General features: G+C 40.5%; 1 protein-coding gene across 6 annotated transcripts in view; it reads right to left on the reverse strand.

Moving 5' to 3' along the window:
* The window catches only part of CUBN (cubilin), a 282,579-nt gene that overhangs the window by 238,381 nt on the left and 22,236 nt on the right, over nucleotides 1-21,962 (reverse strand). For all 6 annotated transcript variants that reach the window (XM_061126294.1, XM_061126293.1, XM_061126296.1 and 3 more), the window contains 12 exons: nucleotides 21,503-21,632; nucleotides 20,478-20,573; nucleotides 19,891-19,929; nucleotides 16,904-17,005; nucleotides 16,159-16,262; nucleotides 8,420-8,546; nucleotides 7,312-7,474; nucleotides 5,623-5,754; nucleotides 4,645-4,740; nucleotides 2,649-2,767; nucleotides 2,033-2,219; nucleotides 312-424 (listed from right to left, as the gene is read on the reverse strand). In XM_061126294.1, coding sequence (XP_060982277.1) covers nucleotides 312-424; nucleotides 2,033-2,219; nucleotides 2,649-2,767; nucleotides 4,645-4,740; nucleotides 5,623-5,754; nucleotides 7,312-7,474; nucleotides 8,420-8,546; nucleotides 16,159-16,262; nucleotides 16,904-17,005; nucleotides 19,891-19,929; nucleotides 20,478-20,573; nucleotides 21,503-21,625 — 1,401 coding nt within the window. In that variant the 5' untranslated portion in view covers nucleotides 21,626-21,632. The remainder of the gene's footprint in view (nucleotides 1-311; nucleotides 425-2,032; nucleotides 2,220-2,648; nucleotides 2,768-4,644; nucleotides 4,741-5,622; nucleotides 5,755-7,311; nucleotides 7,475-8,419; nucleotides 8,547-16,158; nucleotides 16,263-16,903; nucleotides 17,006-19,890; nucleotides 19,930-20,477; nucleotides 20,574-21,502; nucleotides 21,633-21,962) is intronic.

Raw genomic sequence — 21,962 nt, forward strand, 5'->3', positions numbered from 1 at the left:
TTCAATTAAAAGAGTTAGTGTAAGTTTTTGAGAAAGGTATACAAAATACCTAGCCCAAAGCCTGAAACTTAGAAAGTCCTCAATATTTTGCTGTTGTTGTTCAGTTGCCGAGTTGTGTCTGACTATTTGTGACCCCATGGACTGCAGCATGCCAGGCTTCTCTGTTCCTCACCATCTCCTGGAGTTTGCCCAAGGCCCTCAATATATGATGGTTGAATTATCATTATATGTAAAATAATGTAATATATACATGTAGTACATACTCATACATATAAATGAAACACAATGTGGCTGGGAGACGCTGTATTTACCTTTCCCTCTTCAGTTTGGATAACCCAGAAGCAGTTAATGTCATGAGCATAAGCAGCATCAGGGCTCACGAAGCTGAAGCTTCCGTTCATCCCCGAGAGGGACTCTCCACACACTGCAGAGGAAAAGGAGTTGAACTGTGCTTTTCAGAGACTCTGGAAAGGAAGAGGCCAGGCAACTCCCACTCTGCCCCTGAAGCCTTCAGAGAGTCTGAGTAATTCATGTTGGAGACAAAAGCCTGCCATTCTTTCTTCTCATCGTCTCCTTCTTCCTTCAACATCCACTCAAATCCCACCTTGCGCTCAGAGTCCAGCTTAGGCGTGCTCATCTCCACCTGAGTTTCCCTGCCTCTCAGGGTTTCCTCTGGCCCTCATTCCCTCTGCATCTGCAACACCTGGCCCCACACAATTTAATTCTTATCTTTATTTTTTTTCTCCCCTCTGCCATATCAACCTTGTCTCCTCAACTGGAAGAAAAGCTGAAAGTAGGTGGAGACTATTTTATTTTCTCTTTCCTTATTTTTCCACAGGGTCTACCAGAGTCCTAAACCCACAGTAAAGCCTCAGTAGATGTGCTGATTCAAAATCAGGAGGAATGAGGGAAAGGAGGAGTGGGCGGAAGAGGTTTATGGAGAAGGCTGAATACGAAGCCCTCCTTGGGGACAGATACATTCTGATGGGAAGCAAAGAAGGACTTTGGAGAGGTTTGGGGAGAGAAATTTTCCAAACAAAGGAACACAGCAGAAATGTGGTGGCACATGGCATCAGGAAATAAGGAAAGCAGTCTGGCTTGAAAGGGCATATTTTTAGGGAACTAGTGAAGAAAAGGTTAGATGGTTAGGGTGAGGCTTGATTGTAGAGGATGACTGAAAAACAGTCTCCCAGATTCATTCACAGTGTAATATTAACTCTCATTTCACTAGATGATTTGCATGTTATCTAGTAACCTTCAGCACCTTCATTTGGCATTTGGAGGTATACATGGTTTTCTCCATTTTATAAAAACGAAAACTGAAGTTCAGAAATTAAGCTACTTCCTTGAAACTGTGGCTACTAAATGGAGAATCTGAAAAACCCAGAAATGAAGAATCCAAAGGTTGTCTTCTTTGTGCTATAATTCACTCTTCTATATTATTTTAAGTTTAAATGTCTTTATTCCACAACTAAACTCCTTGAGGGCAAAAGCTCTTTTATATATTTATAAGAATATATATTTTTCACGTATACTCCTTTTGTATTCCTCAGTATGCTAAAGACATTTTTTTATTTTAAATTTAAAAAAGCAGACTAAACAAACCAAAAAAACAAAAACAAAAGACCTAGTCCTGATCTTTATTTAATAGGCAAAAGGGAGCCACTGTGTATTTTAGAACAGGAGAGTGACATGAGTATTTGTAAAGTTCCAGGGGAAATGGCTGCTATAGAGAAGACTCTCCCTTAGAAAACTACAATAACTTAGTATATTTTGCTTTCAAAAGGGACATTATGAAAATGGAAAATATTAATGTTTTCTTTGATGAAAAGATTTGTATGGCTTAAGTTGAATTTACCTTATCTTACCTTGTGAATTTCAAACCATTTCTGCAAGGGAAGACTTTAGTTCTAAGCCTTTGAGCAACTGAACATGATAGCAAGTTGTTCAATGGAAAAGCTACAGCAGGACTCGCTCAAGGATGACACTTGTAAACTGTGAGCATCTGTGGTATAAGAGATGCTGAGTGTACCTTCCTGGGGAATGTGACAGAGAAATCCAGTCCAGAAATGTGTGCATTCACAACTGAAAGCATTAACGCCATCCACACAGGTTCCCCCATTCAGACAGGGGTTGCTCAGACACTCATTGATGTTTTCTGTGCAGTTGACACCAGTCCAGCCTGATTCACAGTTACAAACATAACCAGAGACTGTTTCCTAAGGAAAGAAGAAACACCATGTCACAGAATGGAGGGACAGACAGTAATCATGAACCAACCTAAGTAATAAAGAACAGCATGCTATGTATTTCAAGGAGAAGGTGTTGAACTACAAGCATCTTCCAGGAGCCTAACTACTAATTCATTTAAATGTTAATTCCAAAGAGTAAGAAATTAGATGTATTTGGGTCAAACTGTAGGCTTTGTTTTACTGCTTTGTAAATCACTGAGAGAAAAAAATGAACTCATTGGTTTTTTCTGGGAACTAAAGTCATTACCTACCTTTTATCTGAAAGCTATTGACAACTCTTTATCTTAAGCTTGAATCATTACCTTAAAACTCATAAATCATAGAAAACGTATTGCACAGAAGTGAACTAAATTTATTCTCCAGCACTCAGTTCCCTTAGAAGAACAAAGGACTCACAATGCATTGTCCATTTACACAGGGCTGACTCAGGCAAATATTACTGAGCTGCACACATCCATTTGGCCCATAACCATTTCCAGTATATCCCGGAAAACAAGTGCAAAGAGGTAAGGAACCTGTTTGGAAATAGAAATGGAAATGTCTAAGTGCAGGTCTCCTTCACTCAGGTCCAGGAACAAAACTCAGGTTCTGTGGTCTAGATAAGGAATCCTCAAAGTCTGCGCATACCCAGGGGCAGACAAGGCAAAGTGTGAGGTGAAAAGATTTAGAATCTTTTTTTCCCCTAGCTTTTAATCTTAAGAGTAAGAAAGACAGGACACATTATCAATACTTTATTTACAGATTGACACTGATGCTGTCAGTCCCTATGTCATAGTACTGAGTTGAAAAAAAAAAAAAAAAAACGTGAGGCCCAGCAAGGGGAAAGGGAGTTTCCTATCAAGGAGGGGTTGGCAGCAAGAAAGAGCATTCCTGCAATGACGGTATCTGTACACATACTGAGCCCTAGAAATACATACTATTATAAAATCTCCGTTTACAGATGAAGACAAAGCGCAGAGAGATTAAGTGCCTTGATCACAGACCCATAGATAGAACATGGTGGAGCCAATGGAAAAATAAAGTGCAATCTTCTAGAATTCACCTCCTAACCACTTCAGTAGGCTGTTAATCATTTAACAAACACTTGAATAGTCATACATATATATTTAATATGTGCATACATACACATTTATATTCTCTCATATATATGTGAGATATACGTGACATGTGTATATATATGACAAGTTAATAAAATAAAGGCAGTATTTTGAAATAGCATGAGATACGATATATAATTCAATAAATGGAGTTGGAGATACCTATTTGGACAAAAACATCAAACTAGATTTCTATTTGATGCTATAGATAAAAATAAATCCTGAAAAGATCAAAGATTTTAACATTAAAAATAAATGAAAGTAAGAAGGACCATGTGTCAATACTTGACTTCCAAAGAGTTTGGTAGGGAAGGTCAAATTCTAAGAGGAGAAATGCTAAAGTGAAAGATTTACTTTTTTGACCACATAAAAATTTTAAACTTCTAACTAGAAAACACTACCATAAAATTAAAATAAAAACCACATGCCAAGAAAAATATATATAAAATATAAAATAATGAGATAATATCCTCATAGTACAAAATGAAATTTCACAGGTCAGTAAGATAGCAGATGAATAAGGGACCTTAAAAAAATTAAATGGCTAGTAAATATGTGAAATTTTTCATTATTTATTTAGTACTAATCAAAGTTTTTTGACTCGGTCAAAATTAAAATAATGAGAAGGCAATTTTTGCCTATGAAATTGATGAAAATGAAAACTCACTATAGTACCCATTATTGTCAAGGGTAGGGTAAATCTATATTTCTACAGACTGTTAATAAACATATAAATTATTTATTCTTGAAAAAAAAGTTTAGTAATATGCATGTATTTTTAAAGTTTTCACGGGTGAAGCTTTTATGCAACACTGCAGACCCAGAAGAATTTTGCCCTGGATCCATTTTTTTCCTTTCTTAGTAGGGAACTCTTTATTTATTTATTTACTTTTTAGAAACTCTTTATTTTAACTGAGGGTGTGGGCACCTGGAATAAAGACTATATTTCCCAACCTTCCTTGCAGCCACACTTAGCCACCTCACTTAGTCAGGCCAAAGGCCCAGAACGGGGAGTCCTTAGAGACAACTGCCATGTTCTTCCTTTCTCCTCTTTTCCTTGCTGCTGGAATACAGTCATGTATCTATCTGCTGGCTTAATTATCTTGGGAAATACTTGCAAAAACTAGAGCAGATCATAAAAAACCCAATTGTATAGTTTTATAACATGGATTGATTTTTGGTTTGAAGACCAAAGTAAGAATTTTGAAAATAGACGATTTTGACTTTAAAATGTTGATTTGCTTTAGAAGGTCATCCTAAAATACCCCAAACCAGAGGGAGAGATGAGTCATTACCTAGAGCCGAGGAGCATGATGCCTGTGGGTGGCAGCCTCCGTTATTGACCGAGCAGCGGTCTAGGAGCGTGCAGACTCTCCCATCGCCCTGATAGCCTGAGCACAGCAAGAGCAGGCAAGTGAAAAACAATGTCAGCAACATGCAAGAAGAAGAATCCTGATCTGAGAATCAAATATCAGGACCCAGACCAACCAGAGATCTTCCATTATCAAAACAGAAAATGTAAATAAAATATGTCATAAATAAAATTACACAGTTAAGAAAATGGACAACAAGAATTAGGAACCTAATTTTGGAAACAATGTTCAGGGTTGTTTCTAATGACAAAAATAAAAAGTAAAATACATATGAAAACTATGGAGAGACTTAGAAAGTGCAGACTCTAAGGAAGTGACATTTTGTAATCAGTGACTTCAAAGCTTTGAGCTGAATTATTTTAAAAGTCCAAAGGAAAAAATAAAAGTCCAAAGTACTGCTGTTTCATGTTAATAAAACATACAGGGTTTCGATTTGCCCCTTAGAACTCCCTGAACTTCTTGGATAGTAACTCAATTTAGATTAGAAAATAGGAGTCATGACTTCTTTCTGGAAGAGAAAGGAAATGCACGTGTAAAATATGCCTACCATTAGGTGTGGTATTTAGTAAACTTTATATGGAAAACATCTCATGAATTCACTATATTAATAAACTGTGGGAACAATCCATCTGTGATCCATAGAGAAAACCTGTCAAGTTCTTCATTATTTCAAGAAGCCATCTCACAGTTGGTAAAGGCTTATTATTTTCCACTGATACACAAAGTAACTTTTCTGTCTTTCTTATAACACATACTAATGTATCCTGGATTCAGAAGTCAAACTTTTTGCACTATTCAGCTTGCTTCCTTAGACATAAATCACATTTACAAAGGAACACAAGATCCTGTTTTCAAATGCACATTGCATCTGTAACGGTATCAGGAAATTTGGTGTAGCACCTGGTGGACATGGATGACAGCGGTAAGATCCAGCTGTATTTATACACTCCACAAGTGGAGCCACAGAACAGCCGCCATTGTTTATCTCACATTCATTGATGTCTTCGCAAACGTATCCATTTCCTTGCCAGCCTAGAAAAACAGGAGGTTTGAAAAGTTAGTTAAAAACACGTAAAAACCTGCTTAACTATGTAAAGAAACACAGGTTAAAATGGTATATATTCTACCTTTCAGATCGGCAAAAGCTGCTTTAAATACTTATAATCAAATTCCTGCAAAGAGGTGGGCACTTCAGGTAGTCTTATATGCTATTAAGAATCAGAAGTTAGATTAGTTAAACCTATTTGGAAACAGACCTAGCCACGTTCATTAAAGATTTTAAAATACATAACTTTTGACTAACAATTCCACTTCTGAAAACTTATTCTACAATGATAAAATTGTCATCAGGTTTTATCTAAAAGCAGATAAACTGTCAGTTTATCATTTATAAAGATGCAGGTAAGTCTACCACAGCATTGTTTAATGGGAAAAAAAAAAAACTCTCAATAGTACACAGCGACATATACTGAATATACTATGAATATAATATAATACTATGAATATAATATACTGAATATAATATCATCTATACCAATGGATGCTAAAAGCTATTTTTAATAATATGTGCACACACTGAAGGATTTTCCCATATATATTTTAATGGAAAATATCGAATTTTAGAAATGTATGCAGAGCTATGATCACAGTTTGGGGAAATAATTTTTTTTAAAACCTGCATATTGGTCTGTGTGTCTGTACAAATGAAGGAAAAGGTAGAAGAGGAGAGAGACACAGGTTTTCCGATGACACACCCAGGTGAGGACTACTAGACTCTAGTTGAAGGAAAGTTACCCGGCTCAAAATAGCCTGGAGTTAAAACTCCCCTCTGGGTCCTTCCCACCATTCTATGCAAAACAAAGAACTCTCTCACTGGAAGAAAGAAAATGGACTTTAAGGTTGATTATGCCCAGCTCCCAACCCATCCCAGCCTCTGGCTGATCTCCAGAATTCCTTGCCCCAGCCGTTTGAGAGAATAATACTCTGAACAACCTTGGAGAAGAACAGGCCCCCTTTGACAGCAGATTTCCACATAGATGCCTAGATATACTTACTCTTTTCTTGGGTTAGTGCAGCAGCTCACTAATCTGACTGCTGCCCCTTCTCGCCTCATTAAAGGTGATCTGTTCCTGTAAAGTGCTGGTCTCGTTCTTTTTCCGAACCTCGCCTTCTCTAACTCCCTTACCCTACACTAGTGAACACACTCAGAGATCAATTTGCCCAGGTTTACAAACAGCTGGCTTGTATGAACGGTGGGACCAAAGCACGTTGTCTTTTGATCTCAAATCTAATCAAGGTCACGGCCACAGCAATAAAATGACTGACCTCCCAAACTCTACAGCTAATCCTGGCCCTGCCATTTAACTCTACCACTCTTTGGGACAAACCAACCATTTCTTTCATTTAACTGCTGCAGCAGTTAGATGCTCTGGAGTGGGACCTAGTGAAATGGGATATGAAACTGGATTGGAAGGCATCCTGAAAACAGCTTTCTTATCCCTCGGCAGTGAAAGGAAATTGGTCCTGCAACCTTGCTTGACTGGCATGGGGAGCCTGGCACCTGAGCCCAGGAGGGACACACCCACGTACCTGTGGGGCAGGCCCCACAATAGAAGGAGCCCGGGGTGTTGAAACACCGCACACGTTCTGAGCAAGGTGCAGGCCAGAGGTCGCACTCATTTACGTCCAGCGTGCAGGCCATGCTGTTCGACGGGGCCTTCCACCCAGCATCACAGATGCAGCTGTACTTGGGCTGAAGGAGCAACAAAGGTGTGAAAGCAGGCAACCAAGAGAACGACCAAGAACAGCCTTTGAAAAATCTCACGGAGCCCGCAACCGATTCCTCCTCTCACGTTCATTTCCATGAGACCGATCGAGTGGCTTCTCTTTTTCTTCCCACATGATTAAGCATTTAGACCAGACCATGCAAAAAGAGAAACGGCTTTATTTCAGAGTAAGGGAAACCTATAATTTGCCCCCAAAGATGCCTGGGAAAAGGCAACAACAATCAAGAGCTGTAAGTCAATATAATTAAAGTCAATCCGCTCAGCCTGCTTTTAGAGGGAAAAACATCCATGTAGTCACAGACCTTGGAAAATCAATTCTGTTTGTTTCCTTTTTGAAGGTCACACACACACCACCCTCCCACCATGGCTGGAAGGGAACCTTTTTCCGTCACATGGGCAGGGAAAAAACAACAACAACAACAACTAAAAATAAATACCTGAAGGTCTCAAGGAGGGCCAATTGGGCCAGGGCTGGATGACCTTCTGGGCCAGGAATCAAGGTCAACACAAGGGATACTTAGAGAAGTGGGCTCAAAGAGGCTCAGGGGCCAGGACAAATGCAGCCTCCTTAAAACGGAATGTCACAAACAAGGGCAGGACTCTTGTGTTTCCATATCTTGTCATTGTTAAAACTCACAAGGCCAAGAGAAGATCATGTCTCACAGTGAGAGTCATGGGCAAATAACAAAAATATGAGTAATTTAATGAAATCAGCCTCTGGGTCCTGTTTTCTGCTTACTTATGGACAACCCTCATCACCTTCCTCATCTGAGTCCAGCTGAAGGGCAGGACGTGACTCCCCTCTGCAACCCCACAAGGTCCTGTGTGGACACACACAGCTACAGAGAACGAGGAACTAATAACCAGCCTCCCCCGCCATCCCCGAGGGGCCCACCCTGGAAGGGACCCACCTCTCCAGCCTTTACTCGGACCAGATCCTCGCAGATGCCATGGACGCAGTGCGCCTTGGAACCCCCCTCACAGTCATCATATTTGGATGCACACAGCGGGCCGTGGGTCTCAGGTGAGCAGAGACAACTGTTGGTCACACAAAGCACAACTCAGGAGCTATTTCTTAGCATCAGTTAAAAAAATCAATAATAATTCTGATTGCAGGTCAGTGATATGCACATAGAATCACAAACCAGAAAACCAGATTTACTGGCTGGAGTCTTGGAAGAAAGTCACTCTGCTCCTCTTGAAGTGGCAGACTGAGTAAATGTGCTGTCATCTCAAATACGAGATTAGAGGGCTCAACTACCTCTATAAATTCTTCTGCTATCAGGTCAAACAGCACTGTCAAAGGTCAAACAACTATGGACTAAGGGGTACAGAGTTCATTCAGGATGGTAGAGATCATCGCGTCCATTCATTGGCCACCCAGCTGGCTCCTCCAGTAAGCACAGGTGACCTTGACCAAATGGGTAAATTCTCAAATATACTCTAGGCTTGTATAACCCCATGGGCAGTAGTATATCCACATCTCAGAATCTTTGATGATTGTAATCATATTGCAAAGGCCACATTTCTTCTCTCCATAAGAGATAAGTTAACTTAGTAACAGTTCTTTCATAGCCACTCACAAGATGTATTTATTACATAACACCTAAGCTAGCCTGGCTGTTTTGTGCTAAGATTTCAATTCAGTAATAATAAAACAAGCAAGGCTTGCTCCTTGGAAGAAAAGCTATGAGAAACCGACAGCATGTTAAAAAGCAGAGACATCACTTTGCCAACAAATGTCCACATAGTCAAAGCTATGGTTTTTTCATTAATCACGTACAGATATGACAGTTGAACCAAAAAGAAAGCTGAGCACTGAAGAATTTATGCTTTTGAACTGTGGTGCTGAAGAAGACTCTTGAGAGTCCCTTGAAGAGTAAGGGGATCAAACAAGTCAATCCTAAAGGAGATCAACCCTGAATATCCATTGGAAGGACTGATGGTGAAGATAAAGCTCCAATACTTTGACCACCTGATGCAAAGAGCTGACTCTTTTCGAAAAGACCTTGATGCTAGGAAAGATTGATGGCAGGAGGAGAAAAGGGGTGACAGAGAATGAGATGGTTGGATGGTATCACTGACTCAATGGACTTGAGTTTGAGCAAACTCCAGGAGATAGTGAAGGACAGGGAACCCTGGCATATTGCAGTCCATGGGGTCACAAAGAGTCATACACAACTAAGTGACTGAAAAAAAGTTGTCTTAAACCATCGTAATCTTAAAGTTGCTAAGTTAGTTTTATTTATTTATTTTTCTAAGTTAGTTTTATATCTGCCCTGCAGTTTCAGAGGGAATATGGATGGTGTGAGCAGCAGCTGGGGAAAAGGGAAGAGGCAGAGAAGTCACAGAGCTCATTTACACATGTCTGAGCACAGCTGACGGGGTGAGAGCCAGGTCTGGTTGGCACCGTTTACCTGACTTGAACTGCGTTGGCCACCGGGGCCAAGGGTCAGAGTCAAGGAACGAGGAACTGTGTGGCCATGGACCGTGAACTAGTTTCTGAGTGTTCTGGAAAAGGGGTCACTCTCCCAGGAAAAGAAGCTCTTTTAGTGATATGTGTTGAGGATTTCTCCCCAGTGGTTAAGAATCTGCCTGCCAATGCAGGGGACGCAGGGTTGGAGCCATGGTCTGGGAAGACCCCACATGCCTCAGAGCAACGAAGCCTGTGCCCCACAACTGCTTAAGCCCGACTGCCTAGAGCCTGTGCTCTGCAACAATAGAAGCCACTGTAATGAGAAGACCTCGCACTGCAACTAGAGAGGAGTCCCCACTCACTGCAACTGGAGAAAGCACAGCAATGAAGACCCAGCACAGCCATTAATTAACTAATTTTTTAAAAATACACGTTGGGGCACAAAAAGCTCAGCTGATGTCCATTGGTAAAAACAAACATGTGACTGGCAGCAAGGGAAAGGAGAGTTTGGCTGTTGGAGAAGCAACAGGGGCCTCACTCTGGGCACAGAACTTGGTGTAGCCATGGAGGCCCCAGAAACAACTGCTCGGTGGCAGCTTTGAGTAGGTTTTAAGGAAGAAAGAGATCAATGAATGTGGCTGGAAATGGAGAGTAAGAGTGTGGTGAATACCATTCAGGTTAACCAAGTATGGTTGCCAGACCCAGCAAATAAAGATATAGGATGCCTAGCTTAAAATTTGGATTTCAGATAAATACTTTTTTGTTGTAAGTATATCCCATGCAATTCACAACATGTGTGCTTGCTAAGTTGCTTCAGTTATGTCCCACTCTTTGTGACCCTATGGACTATAGCCTGCCAAGGCTCCTCTGTGCATGGGATTCTTGAGGAAAGAGTACTGGAGTGGGTTGCCATGCCCTCCTCCAGGAGATCTTCCCAACCCAGGGATCACACCCATGTCTCTTATGTCTCCTGCATTGGCAGGCAGGTTCTTTATCAATAGCACCCCCTGGGAAGCCCTGCAACTCACAACATCAATATATAATTGAGTAAAAGCTGTTCCATTAATAAATTACATTTCTGAACATTCCAAGGTTGCCTTTCTCATTAAGACAAGGTCAGAGATTAATAGCAATACATGATTAAACTTAAAAAGGAATTCAATTACTCATTCCTTATCCATAGCTATTTATCTTCTTTTCATTTTCCATACTTCCCCTCTCATATTCTCTTCCCTTTCCTCATTCACTCTCCCATCCTGATACAGAGCATTCTGAGAATTTAATTAGACTCTTGGAGGTGATAGGACTTAGACCATTTCTTCACATATGTGAGGATTTGATCCTGGTGGCTTCCTTGTTAAAAGTTTATTTTACCAGCATCTCCACTCACCAAAAAAATTTTTTTAATCTTTAAACCAACTAGCTTTCTGAGTTTCTGATGCATGAGAAGTCTGGGTATTCAAGACCCCACGGGACAGGACTGCCTCAGTTTAAATCTTGATGCTACCCGTTAACTCTTCACCTTAGACAATGTAATAACTCCCTCTGCCTCAGTTTCTTGTAAATTAATAGTGTCAAGCTATGAGCACTATTTTCACCTTGGGGTCTAAAGGCATTTTCCTGCAGGAAGTGCTCAGGAAACTGTTTATCTTATCACTAAATGCTTTACTATTGGAAAAGGACTAGAGATTTGAGCAGAGATTTTGGTTCAAGGACCTGCAGTTAAATCCTCCCTCTTTATCCTCTCTCTTCCTTCTCCCTTGCTATTGTCATTCAGAGAGGAGTAAACTTTAATCCTACAGGCTTCCCTAAACAGCTACAAATATATTTCTCTCATTTAAGTTTAGATAAGGTGAGAAGCTCCAATACTTTGGCCACCTGAAGCGAACAACTAACTCATTGGAAAAGACCCTGATGCTAGGAAAGATTGAGGGCAAGAGGAGAAGGGGTGATGGAGCAACAGAAGATGAGATAGTTAGTATTCCCGACTCAATGGACACGAATCTCAGCAAACTTCAGGAGATAGTGAAGGACAGGAAAGCCTGATGTGCTGTAGTCCATGGGGTTGCAAAGAGTCAGACACAGCTTATAAGCTTATAGAGCTTATAGACATAATTTAGTGACTCAACAACAGCAAGGTGAGAAGTGGAAAGCTGAAAGGAAGAAGAAAGCCAGATACACTAGCAATTTCCTCACTATGATATTTAAAGGCAAGCATTTTTAATCCCATTTTATTGGCAAGGTTCAAATTGCCCAAGGCCAGGGATTAGTCATTGGCAGAAGATAAATTTACACCTAAGTGAGTGTTACTCCTGTACTACTGTTTTTCCACATCACATTCCCACCTTCTGAAAGGGAGAGTTAGTTGAATACTTTCCCTTTTTATATATCTTTTAACACAACAGTGTTTACATGTAAATGTATTAATAAATTCTCAAGGTGTCTAGATATGCCCTTAAAGAAACAGGGTAGTGAATTTTATGCCCTCTTGAAGAAGTAACTTTTGTAATGACTTTCTATTGCTGATTTGATTCCAGTAGGAAAAAAAAGGTGGGGGGGCTTTTCTGTCTTGAAAAACACTTCAAGTACATTTGGCCATTGAGACGTGGTCACATATGCTTCCATGGTCATAGTTTAACTTGCATTAGAGTCCATGGTTCAATATTAATATAACTGACTAACTAAAAGAGGTCATATGTTTAATACCTAACTCCATTCCATCTGAGCTAAAACCAGATGATTCTCATCATTTAAGCTCTGCCTATTTTAAAACCCACTAGTGATAAAAATGAAAATAAGTAAAATAAAATATGATAATCACCATTGTGTTCCTGGAGAAAAAGCAAACAACAAACTTAACTTTTTTTTTTCTATAAAGCCTTCTAGATCTGAGCTGGAAGTATATAACATGCACCATCCATGCAGGTAAATGTGGATTCCATGGGTTGTTTTAAACCCACAGTCAGCGGGAAACAATAAGAATCAATTCTTCAGAATAGAGAGGTAAAAACATATTGAACAGTGGCAAAATATTATCAGTTAGCTGCCTGAGCACTTGGAAAAAGATTGGGAGCCCCAGGAGTTGGAGGAAACAGACAGTGGTTGTCCTTGCTGTATTCTCATGACTCCAAAAATCAATTTTTAGTTTAGGGGAGAATGGATACATGTACATGGCTGAGTAAATGTAACTGTCTGAGTCCCTTTGCTGTCCACCTGAAACTATCACAACATTGTTAATTAGCTATACTCCAATATAAAATCAAAAATTTAAAAAAATAAGAGAATTTTTATCAGAAATTTTTCTATGAAATGGGGCTTTCAGTGAACTAGTATTTGCACAGCGCTTTATCTTTCAAAGGTCACTACCAATAAAAGTTATTAATCCCTTTAAATAAAGACTCCTTTGTCTCCCACAAGTAATGGATTCCAAGAGTTAGAGGCTGAAGGAGGCTGCAAATCCAGAGCAAACTGCCCACTGCAGATTATTCAACAAGGGCTCAAGTCTGTATCTTCAGCAACTGTTCACAGAAGTTTCCTGAAGGAGTTTCTAACCTCAAGGAAGCTGCTGATTAACAAGGACTTAACCTCCCATAATTAACAGAACTCGAGAAAGTATCGAAGGGCTCTGTTTCATTCCACATAGATTCCACAAAACAACCTTTTAATCTTACACTCATATACACGTTTCTATTTTCTTTTATTCCTTCAAAAAGTCTTCATCATATGCCTAAATGAGAGTATTCAGGTCAGAGATAATCAACTGGAATTCCTGAGGCTTCACACACTATGCCCACAGCAAGAAGAAACCAGATTAAACCCTGTGCTCCCTAATGTCCTCCAGGGAACCTGTGACGGGCAGAAACTAGAAACCCAAATCATTTCCAGAGTCAGCACAATCAGTCCTTGGGTTTTCTCTGATAGGATGGTGCAAGAGAGAATAATTCAGTACTCCTCTATCAAGTTTAATCTGTCATTTAGGCAACTCTCAACAAGTAAAATTATTCTCTCTCTTGCTCACTCGCTTGCTCGTGTGCACTCTCTCTCTCTCTCTCCCCCCCCTCCCTTCCTCCCTCCTTTCTTCTCATTTCTATCTGGAAAAATTAACCTCTGACATGCAGGAAATAATTGTGTTAAAAATTTTCTTTTCATGACTTCCCTGGCAATCCGGTGGTTAAGACTTCATGCTTCCACTGCAGGGAGGATGGGTTTGACCCCTGGTTGGGGTACTAAGATGCACATACCATGTCAAGAAAACAAACAACAAAAAAAATTTTTTTAAACCTTTCCTTTCATTGCCATTTTGCAGGGGTAAAAGGGCAAATTTGTCCTGGAAGGAAAAACAATTTTGTCTTGATCTATGGATCTTTCCTCCCTGCTGCATGTTTGTTATTTTGCTGGCTTGCAAGACTCCAGAAGACAGGGATGATAAAGGGAGAGAGAGTGAGAACTAATCTCCAGAACATTCCTCGATGTCAGGAACGTGGGAAGGATCCATACTAGGAGTCATTTGCCAGTGTTATCGCCAAGCAGCAGTTTTCATTGATAAATGCCCATAAATAGAAATCAGGAGATAATGCTTTCAAGGTACTGAAAGATTAGACTTGCATTCTGGATCCAAGCTTGAATATTTATCAAAACAGGATCAGAGGGTTCTTTTAAAGGAGAAACAAAATTTGGAGAGCAAAAAGCTCTTTAATAATGCAATACTTCATTGACATCAGAGACATACAATGTGCAGGATATTGAAACTGAAGGACGTATCCACCAAAAGCCAGAATGAGTTAAGTTTGTAACTTGCAATGAGGAAAAACTTTTAAGATCATATTAAGAGAATTAAAGGAAAAACTGAAAAAGAGAAAGACTGTGGTTGCTTTTTAAGAATATAGTGTGCTAATAAATGACAAGGTCAAAAACAAAATTCCTGCACTCTTTTTTCCTGGGAAGGACAGAATGTGTTGTTACAAGGGAACTGAAGAACAGGACAGCAGGGATACTGGAAGAGAGTGAATAGCTGCTCTTGATTCCAGTGAGATAAAACACAGAGATTCTGTCACAACAGAACCCATTTCTTTCTCTCTTTATAATCACAGAATATAGTAGGAGACCCACCAAAATATGGGGAAAGACAACGTCTAGAGATTTTTTTTTTTTTAAGTGATTTTAAGGAACTACAGAAACCGAAGTTTGTTATTGATCTGCCATACGTTTTTGGACTTGATTACTTAACAAGATAGTACATCAGTCAGTGTCACCTTACAGACCAATATTCCTAGAGTTTGATGGGAACTTGGAGGCACTGTGATGCCCAAGTCAGCTTTATAAGAGAAGGGAAGTTTTCCTGCTGAGGGCGATGCCCGATTTGAGCAGGAGAATGCTGCGGATGAGCCCGGTGACAGACTCAATCAGAAGAAAAGATGGCGGACGGCAGCAGGGAGATGACTGTGGTGAGGGGCCTGATGACTAATTGAAGAAAGACAATGAGGAGTATCCATGTGAAGAAAACCTGGGTTCACCCTGCTCTGGTTATGGTGGACACTGCACAGTGCCTGAATGGAGAAGTCCTGACTATCAGCTCTCTCAGCTACTGAATGTAGGGGGTGGCGGGGGAGGGGAGAGGGGGGCAGGCCGTCCCTCTTCTACACAAGGCTCTCCCATGGCTATCCCTTGGATGCTTTGACTCCTACTGACCCCTCTGCCTTATCTTGCCCGGGGCCATCCTCACTCTACACCAGCCCTGGAGGCCTCCTTCCTGTTCCTCAGAGAACAGGTTTCTTCATGGGGTGAGAGTTGAGGTCACACAAGATTTTCTCTACCTAAGGAAACAGCTCTGTGTATGTTAGATAAACACCGTGTGACTTCCCTAGAGAACAGTTAGTTTTGCTGGTAATACAGGCACTTAACCTTGGATACTGTTAACCAGGGGATGTCTTAGTTCTTCAAAAATACACCCTAATTTAAACAACAACAAGCAGGCAAAAGTGACATCGAATTTGGAGCTATAGCTTTAGGAGATTTTATACATTTCTGTTCAACTCTCTGGGGGCTTTTGACCTTGGCCTTGAGAAGGACATTTCTCCAGTAGCTTGGGGCACCTCTAGCCCTGGTATAAGAAAGAGATCCACAGGCCAAACCAAACTGAAATGGAGCTACCATGGCTTATATGCAGACCTGTGAGTATGAAAAATAAATGTTTATTGGTTAAAAAAAAAAAAAAAAAGGAAAGAAAAAAGTTACCTGTAACTCCCTGCTGTGTTAATACATGTGGCTCCATTCTGGCAGCCCAAGGGTGTCCCTGAGTAGATCTCACATTCATTAACATCAACAGAGCACAGAGGGCCCTGCGTTTAGATAAAGCACAAAGTCAGGTACTACAGGTTACAAAGGCATCTGGGCCAACAGTCACACAGCATGTTCAAAGATTTACAAACAGACAGTAAAGAAGTCCTCGGTCAAGCTAAATATGATAAAATTAAAACTCATCTCCAGTCACCCTTCATCTATAACTCAGGTGTGGCCTAACAGAGCCAAAGAGCTCTTTATAGATCATACCAGTCACAGAAGAATCCTTATGTGGACTACTCTTCATCTTACTGTGGAGCTCTGCCTAGGAATAGTCACTTAATTTCTTCTGGATGCACATGTCAGGAATGTTTTCATTATTAATAGAAAAGGGCAGGAAAATGCACAAGCTACATTAAGATTCATTTAGTTGTGCTGAGCAATTTAAATTCATGCTAGCCAGAGCAGCACGTAGCATCTAGTCCAGCAAATCCCCACTTAAGATGGTTCAGGATTCAATGGTGACAGGATCATGCTGGCCGCAATTTGCATCTTGGCATACCTGGTGTCATTTATTCTGACTCAGGAGACCACAGAATCCTAGAAACTTTGGACAGAGAATTAAATAGGTCTGGAGGATTCCTAGGAAACCACTGATGTTGACTCATCATCATTTTTAACCAAAGACTAGGTGACTCACCTTCCACTGTGAGGGACACATACAAAAAAAGGAATCAGGGAGGTTGAGGCAGGTTCCGCCATGCTGGCAGGGATTGCTGCTGCAAACTTTCCTGTCCAGTGTCTGGAACAAAGACAGGATGGTCAGCGAGACAGTCATACTTTCCACATTTTAGAGCAGGTGTGTACACCAAGCCACATTTTACTCCTGGTCAATTGGGCGGGGGGCGGGGTGGGGGGGGTCTTCCTCCAGACTTTAAATCCATTATGTAAATACTTCTTCCTATCAGCTCTCTTGTGAGAAACCAAAAAGTGTTGACTATTATCAAGCCCTATCCATATTCCTTCTCTACTAACATGCATTTAACCACGGATGGGTGAGGCAAAGGTGAGGGGCAAGAGTTCTCACTCTGCTCTCTGAAAAAACACTGTTCTTCTGACAAACGTATGATGGTGACAAGAGTCAAGATGTGGGTGTGGGAATCACATGGAAATTCCTATTGTACTAAGAAAATAAAACGGAAATTCTGGTTCTTTGGCTGTTGTTCTTCTCTTTGGTACCTCCAGATAAGCATTTGAAATATGATCATCTTTGCTGCCCCCACACTCCTCCCCTGGGTTAAGATGACTGAACTCTTTTCACTCCAAGACCCTTTGTGGGAAATGTGGCCTGAGGCTTAAATACACCCTCCAGCCTCATGCTCACATGACTGCTTTCAGACCACAGTCATACATAGAGACCTGCCTTTGGCTATGGAACCTGGGGAATCCTACCCTAGGTCAGCTACTAGTTCCCACCTTGTAAGCTTTGAAATGCGTTTGGGGCAGGGGAAACATCTTTAGAGAGCACAAGTGATTACCCAAGGACAGCAGTCCCGTTAATTTCACCTAATGTTAGTCTAATTCTCGGTTTTAAAAATTAAAATGGGGCAAATTATTCTTTACATTTTTGAAAAACATTTGGTGAAATATTTGATTTTCTCAGAGAGAAAATCAAGTCTGTTCCCTCTGTTTGCAGATGAAACTGAGAGCAGAGAATGGCAAGCTGACCATGTGGAGCAAAGCCCATTCTCTCTCCACCTTTGTGATAAGTCAGGTGCCCATAGATTTGGGGGGTCTCCTTCTGGACTCTGTGTTCTTTCATTTTTCTGTCTATGTCTGTGCCAGTACCACAATTAGTCCTGTTCATCAAAGGACACTACTAAGAAAATCAACCACAAACTCATTAGAGGTTTTTCTGGCATGTAAGACAACATTGTCTGGGGATTAAAAACTCAGAAGCCCATGGGGAGCCAGCAGTAAATAGTCAGTGAGCAGTCAGGAGAAAGACAGTTGGAAACTATGGGACTTCAGGCATCCAAAGGCATGAAGGCGTTTCTACTCCAGAGTCACTGAAAACTCTTCCTGGGGGGGATGGGCAGAGGGAGGCCAGTCCCAGTTAACTGGACTATGGCCTCCAGTTCTTAACCTTTGGCAGGAATAAACACTCTTGTTTGTCTTGCTCATTTTCATTTATTCAACTACTCTCTAAAAAGACAAAGGCAGAAAGAGCAATTTCTTATCAAAGCCAGGAAAAGGAATATGTAAACTTGTCCACCAAAATTGAAACAACAGAATAGAGGACATTTGAAGAATAATCAAAAACAGATCAAGAATATGAGAGCAGGGACTCTGAACCTGGAATCCTCTTACTTTTAGTCATTAAAATATGGGGACTTTCTATGCATTTCTCTGTGTGGAAGGTTATGGCTCCCTTGAAAGTCTTAAAAATATCAGCTCCCTACAAAAGGGATAAGAAGTCTAAAATTACAAGGACTAGTTTACAAGCATGCAGTAAAGTTATGGATGGTTTATTCTAAGAAATTGTTCAAATTTAATCACCAGCAGATATACTTTTAAGAAGGTCTGGAATATTCTGAGATACAGCCTAGACTCTAAGTTTAATGTTAGAGAAAATGTGAGCCTTTTGTAAACTGAGTCCTGGATGCCAGAATAAGCAACTTGGGTGGTCACTAGCTGACTACCATCTCCAGCAGACTTAAGCCTGACATTACATGATTAAAAAAGTGATAGCCAAAGAGGAAGAGCACATGGACAGCTGAACTGAGAGTCAGAGGACTTCACATGCTCAGTGAGCTTCATCTCTCTGAGACTCACTTTCTTCATGTGTCCTGAGAAGCATGACGTGTGATGAGAATTAAATGAACTTACTTACAAATCAGAAATAAACTCACGGATGAAGAAAACAATCTTATGGTTACCAGGAGGGAAATATGGGAAGGGATAATTGGGAGATTAGGATTGACATATATACACTGTTATCAATATATATAAAATAGATAGCTAATAAAGACCTACTGTATAGCACAGAGAACTCCACTCAATACTCTGCAATGGCCTAAATGGGAAAAGAATCTAAAAAAAGAGTGTATATATATATATATATATATATATATACACACACACATACAACTGATTCACCTTGCTGTAGGGCAGGAACTAACAACACTGTAAATCAACTACTCGCCAATAAGAAAACTGGTTTTGATTGTGAGAAGAATTAAATTATGGGGAGAGCAAAGCCCTTGATATTGACCATCCATCCACCTTAAGGATTCCGGCTCTATCTGGACTTCCCTGGTGGCTCAGTGGTAGAGGATCTGCCTGCCAATGCAGGACACACAGATTCGATCCCTGGTCTGGGAAGATCCCCACACGCCATGGTACATGGGCAGCTAAGCCCATGTGCCATGACTTCTGAAGCCCTCACACCCTAGAGCCCTAGCTCTGCAACAAGAGAAGCCATCAAAGTGAGCAGTCTGCACACCACAACCAGAGAGTAGCCCCCAGCTCCCTGCAACTAGAGAAAAGCCCAGGCAGCAACGAAGACCCAGCACGGCCAAAATAAATAAATAAATGAAATTTTAAAAAGAAGAATACCAGCTCCTTCAGTGATTCTAGTGTATTTTCAGTGAAAGATGTTGGCTATCTAGTAGTTATAGGACTTACCTGCTGTAAGCTTTGGAATTTTCTCTCAAGAGCCACAAGCTACCAATGGGGAAGAAAAAACATCCATTAGCTGGTTCAAAGGCACATCGTGTGCCACGTTACTCTGTTACCTATTTTCCTAGTAACTTCACTTTATCTGTTTGCTCCTTGTCTAATTGCCTTTCCCCTCCTCTTTTCTCTGCCCTCCAGGCTTCCCTTCCTTCCTTCTCTCTTCCATTGCATGGATTTTTTTTTAAAAAAAGAAGTATAACACAATGATAAGTTGATTCATTGACTGACTGTATATGGTGACTCTGGGAATTTTCCTGAGCGACGGTGACCCATCCACCTCATCAATAAGGAGGTGGCTATCAGAACGTGAGCAGAGCCAACTTATGCCACAAGCTCTTTTCACAGGATTTCCAACCTCTGCTCATCACACCTCTACCTCCTCCATTAGGGCTGGGTCATTTAACCAAAAAGTCCATAATTATAACACTACATTTTTAAGGAGGATACAAAATTGGTATATCTTCTGCAAAATGATTACTTACAAAGTTGTATTAAGGAGAACCCATTTGTCCCAAGGATATGGATGTCAGACTTACCTTGGAATCAAGCTGATGGATTTGATTAGAAATATTTTGAGGCAGACCGACTGTACTTCTTTTTAAGTTTGTAATATCATCTTTGTTTTTCTGGATCTGATTTTTTTAAAAAAGGAGGAGAAAATGAAGGGAGAAGAGAAGGAGGAAGAGAATGTTAGTGAAAAAATTACGTCTATAAGAATAAAATCTTTAAATTTGGGTAGTATTCTATTTCAAGCCCTAAGACCTTGTCATTATTATTTAAAAAAAAAAAAAAAACCAACACAGAACAATGCCATGTATAATAAACATCAGACTAAAATAGCCATGGCATAATTCCACTTACCCTTTCAGTAATAAGGTATCAAGGAATCTTCTGTTTGCATTTTTTTCCCATAATAATAGTTTAGAATGCTTTTTAAGAGGCCTGACTTGGAAGGAGACTGTTTGGGTTTTAAATCTTGGCTCAGCCATCTAATGTATGTCCTTGGATACATTGTTGAGCTGCTGTAGGGAGGGTTCCTCTATCTGCCTTACAGATGGGGTAGCCATAAAGCCGACCTCATAGGCAGCCATGAGGGTTAGATGAGATAATACACATAAAGTGCTGAGCACAGCACAGAGTCCATAATGAGCTCTAAATGCCAGCTCCTAACATGATGACCGATAGACCTGTGTGACGTAACAAACGATGAGCTCTGAAAACATTCAGTAAGGCAGGAGAGAGGATTACTGGCCAATTCTGTTCTGTGGCAAAAATAAACTGATCACATCTACACCTTTTTGTGGTCCCCCTCCATCCTTGGTCCCCTTGTAAAGAAGCCCCAGTATCACCCTCTGCACCTTCTCTGGGCTGGAGTACATAAGTCCACACAGTGAGCCACTTCCTGTGAGTGCTATGTCCCATACCCAACATTAACCCCAGGGACTCCCTACAGAGTTGTTTTACCTCAATCATGTTCCCTGAGCTCAAGAGAGTACAGATTAACATAGGCCTTTTCAGTATGAATAAACAAAACTACTTCAGTATGTTTCCAGTGTATTACCTGATGGAAACACTCGCCGACATCCTCATCATTTAATTTAATTCTCCCCAGGGATCCAGTTCTAAATTCAATGTTTTGAGCTGATCCAGTAAGAAACACCAAGTTTCCCCTCTCTGCAGTCATTCGAGGCCTACATAATCCAAGCCAGAGAATGCATCAGTAATTATCACATGCAGTTTTTTAAGTCTAGAGAACAAAGTTTCTCATTCAATAGCTAGGGACTGCATACATCTTTGCTTTGTGGTCATCTCAGCTGAATTCTCCCTGCTTGTCATTTCTTTCTTTGCAAATTTCCTGGACATGCCTCCTAGTAACTGCATACCTGCCTAATTTGCCAAGTGATAAATGAAGAGTTTGTGTATAAAAAGGTACATCCATACATCAATCCAACTGTTTTTCCCTACTTGTTTTTAGTATCACCTTTTTTCTTTAGAAAAATTATACCTTTGCTTATCTGGTT

The sequence above is a fragment of the Dama dama genome, chromosome 23 (assembly GCF_033118175.1).
Source record: "Dama dama isolate Ldn47 chromosome 23, ASM3311817v1, whole genome shotgun sequence".
NCBI lineage: Eukaryota > Metazoa > Chordata > Mammalia > Artiodactyla > Cervidae > Dama > Dama dama.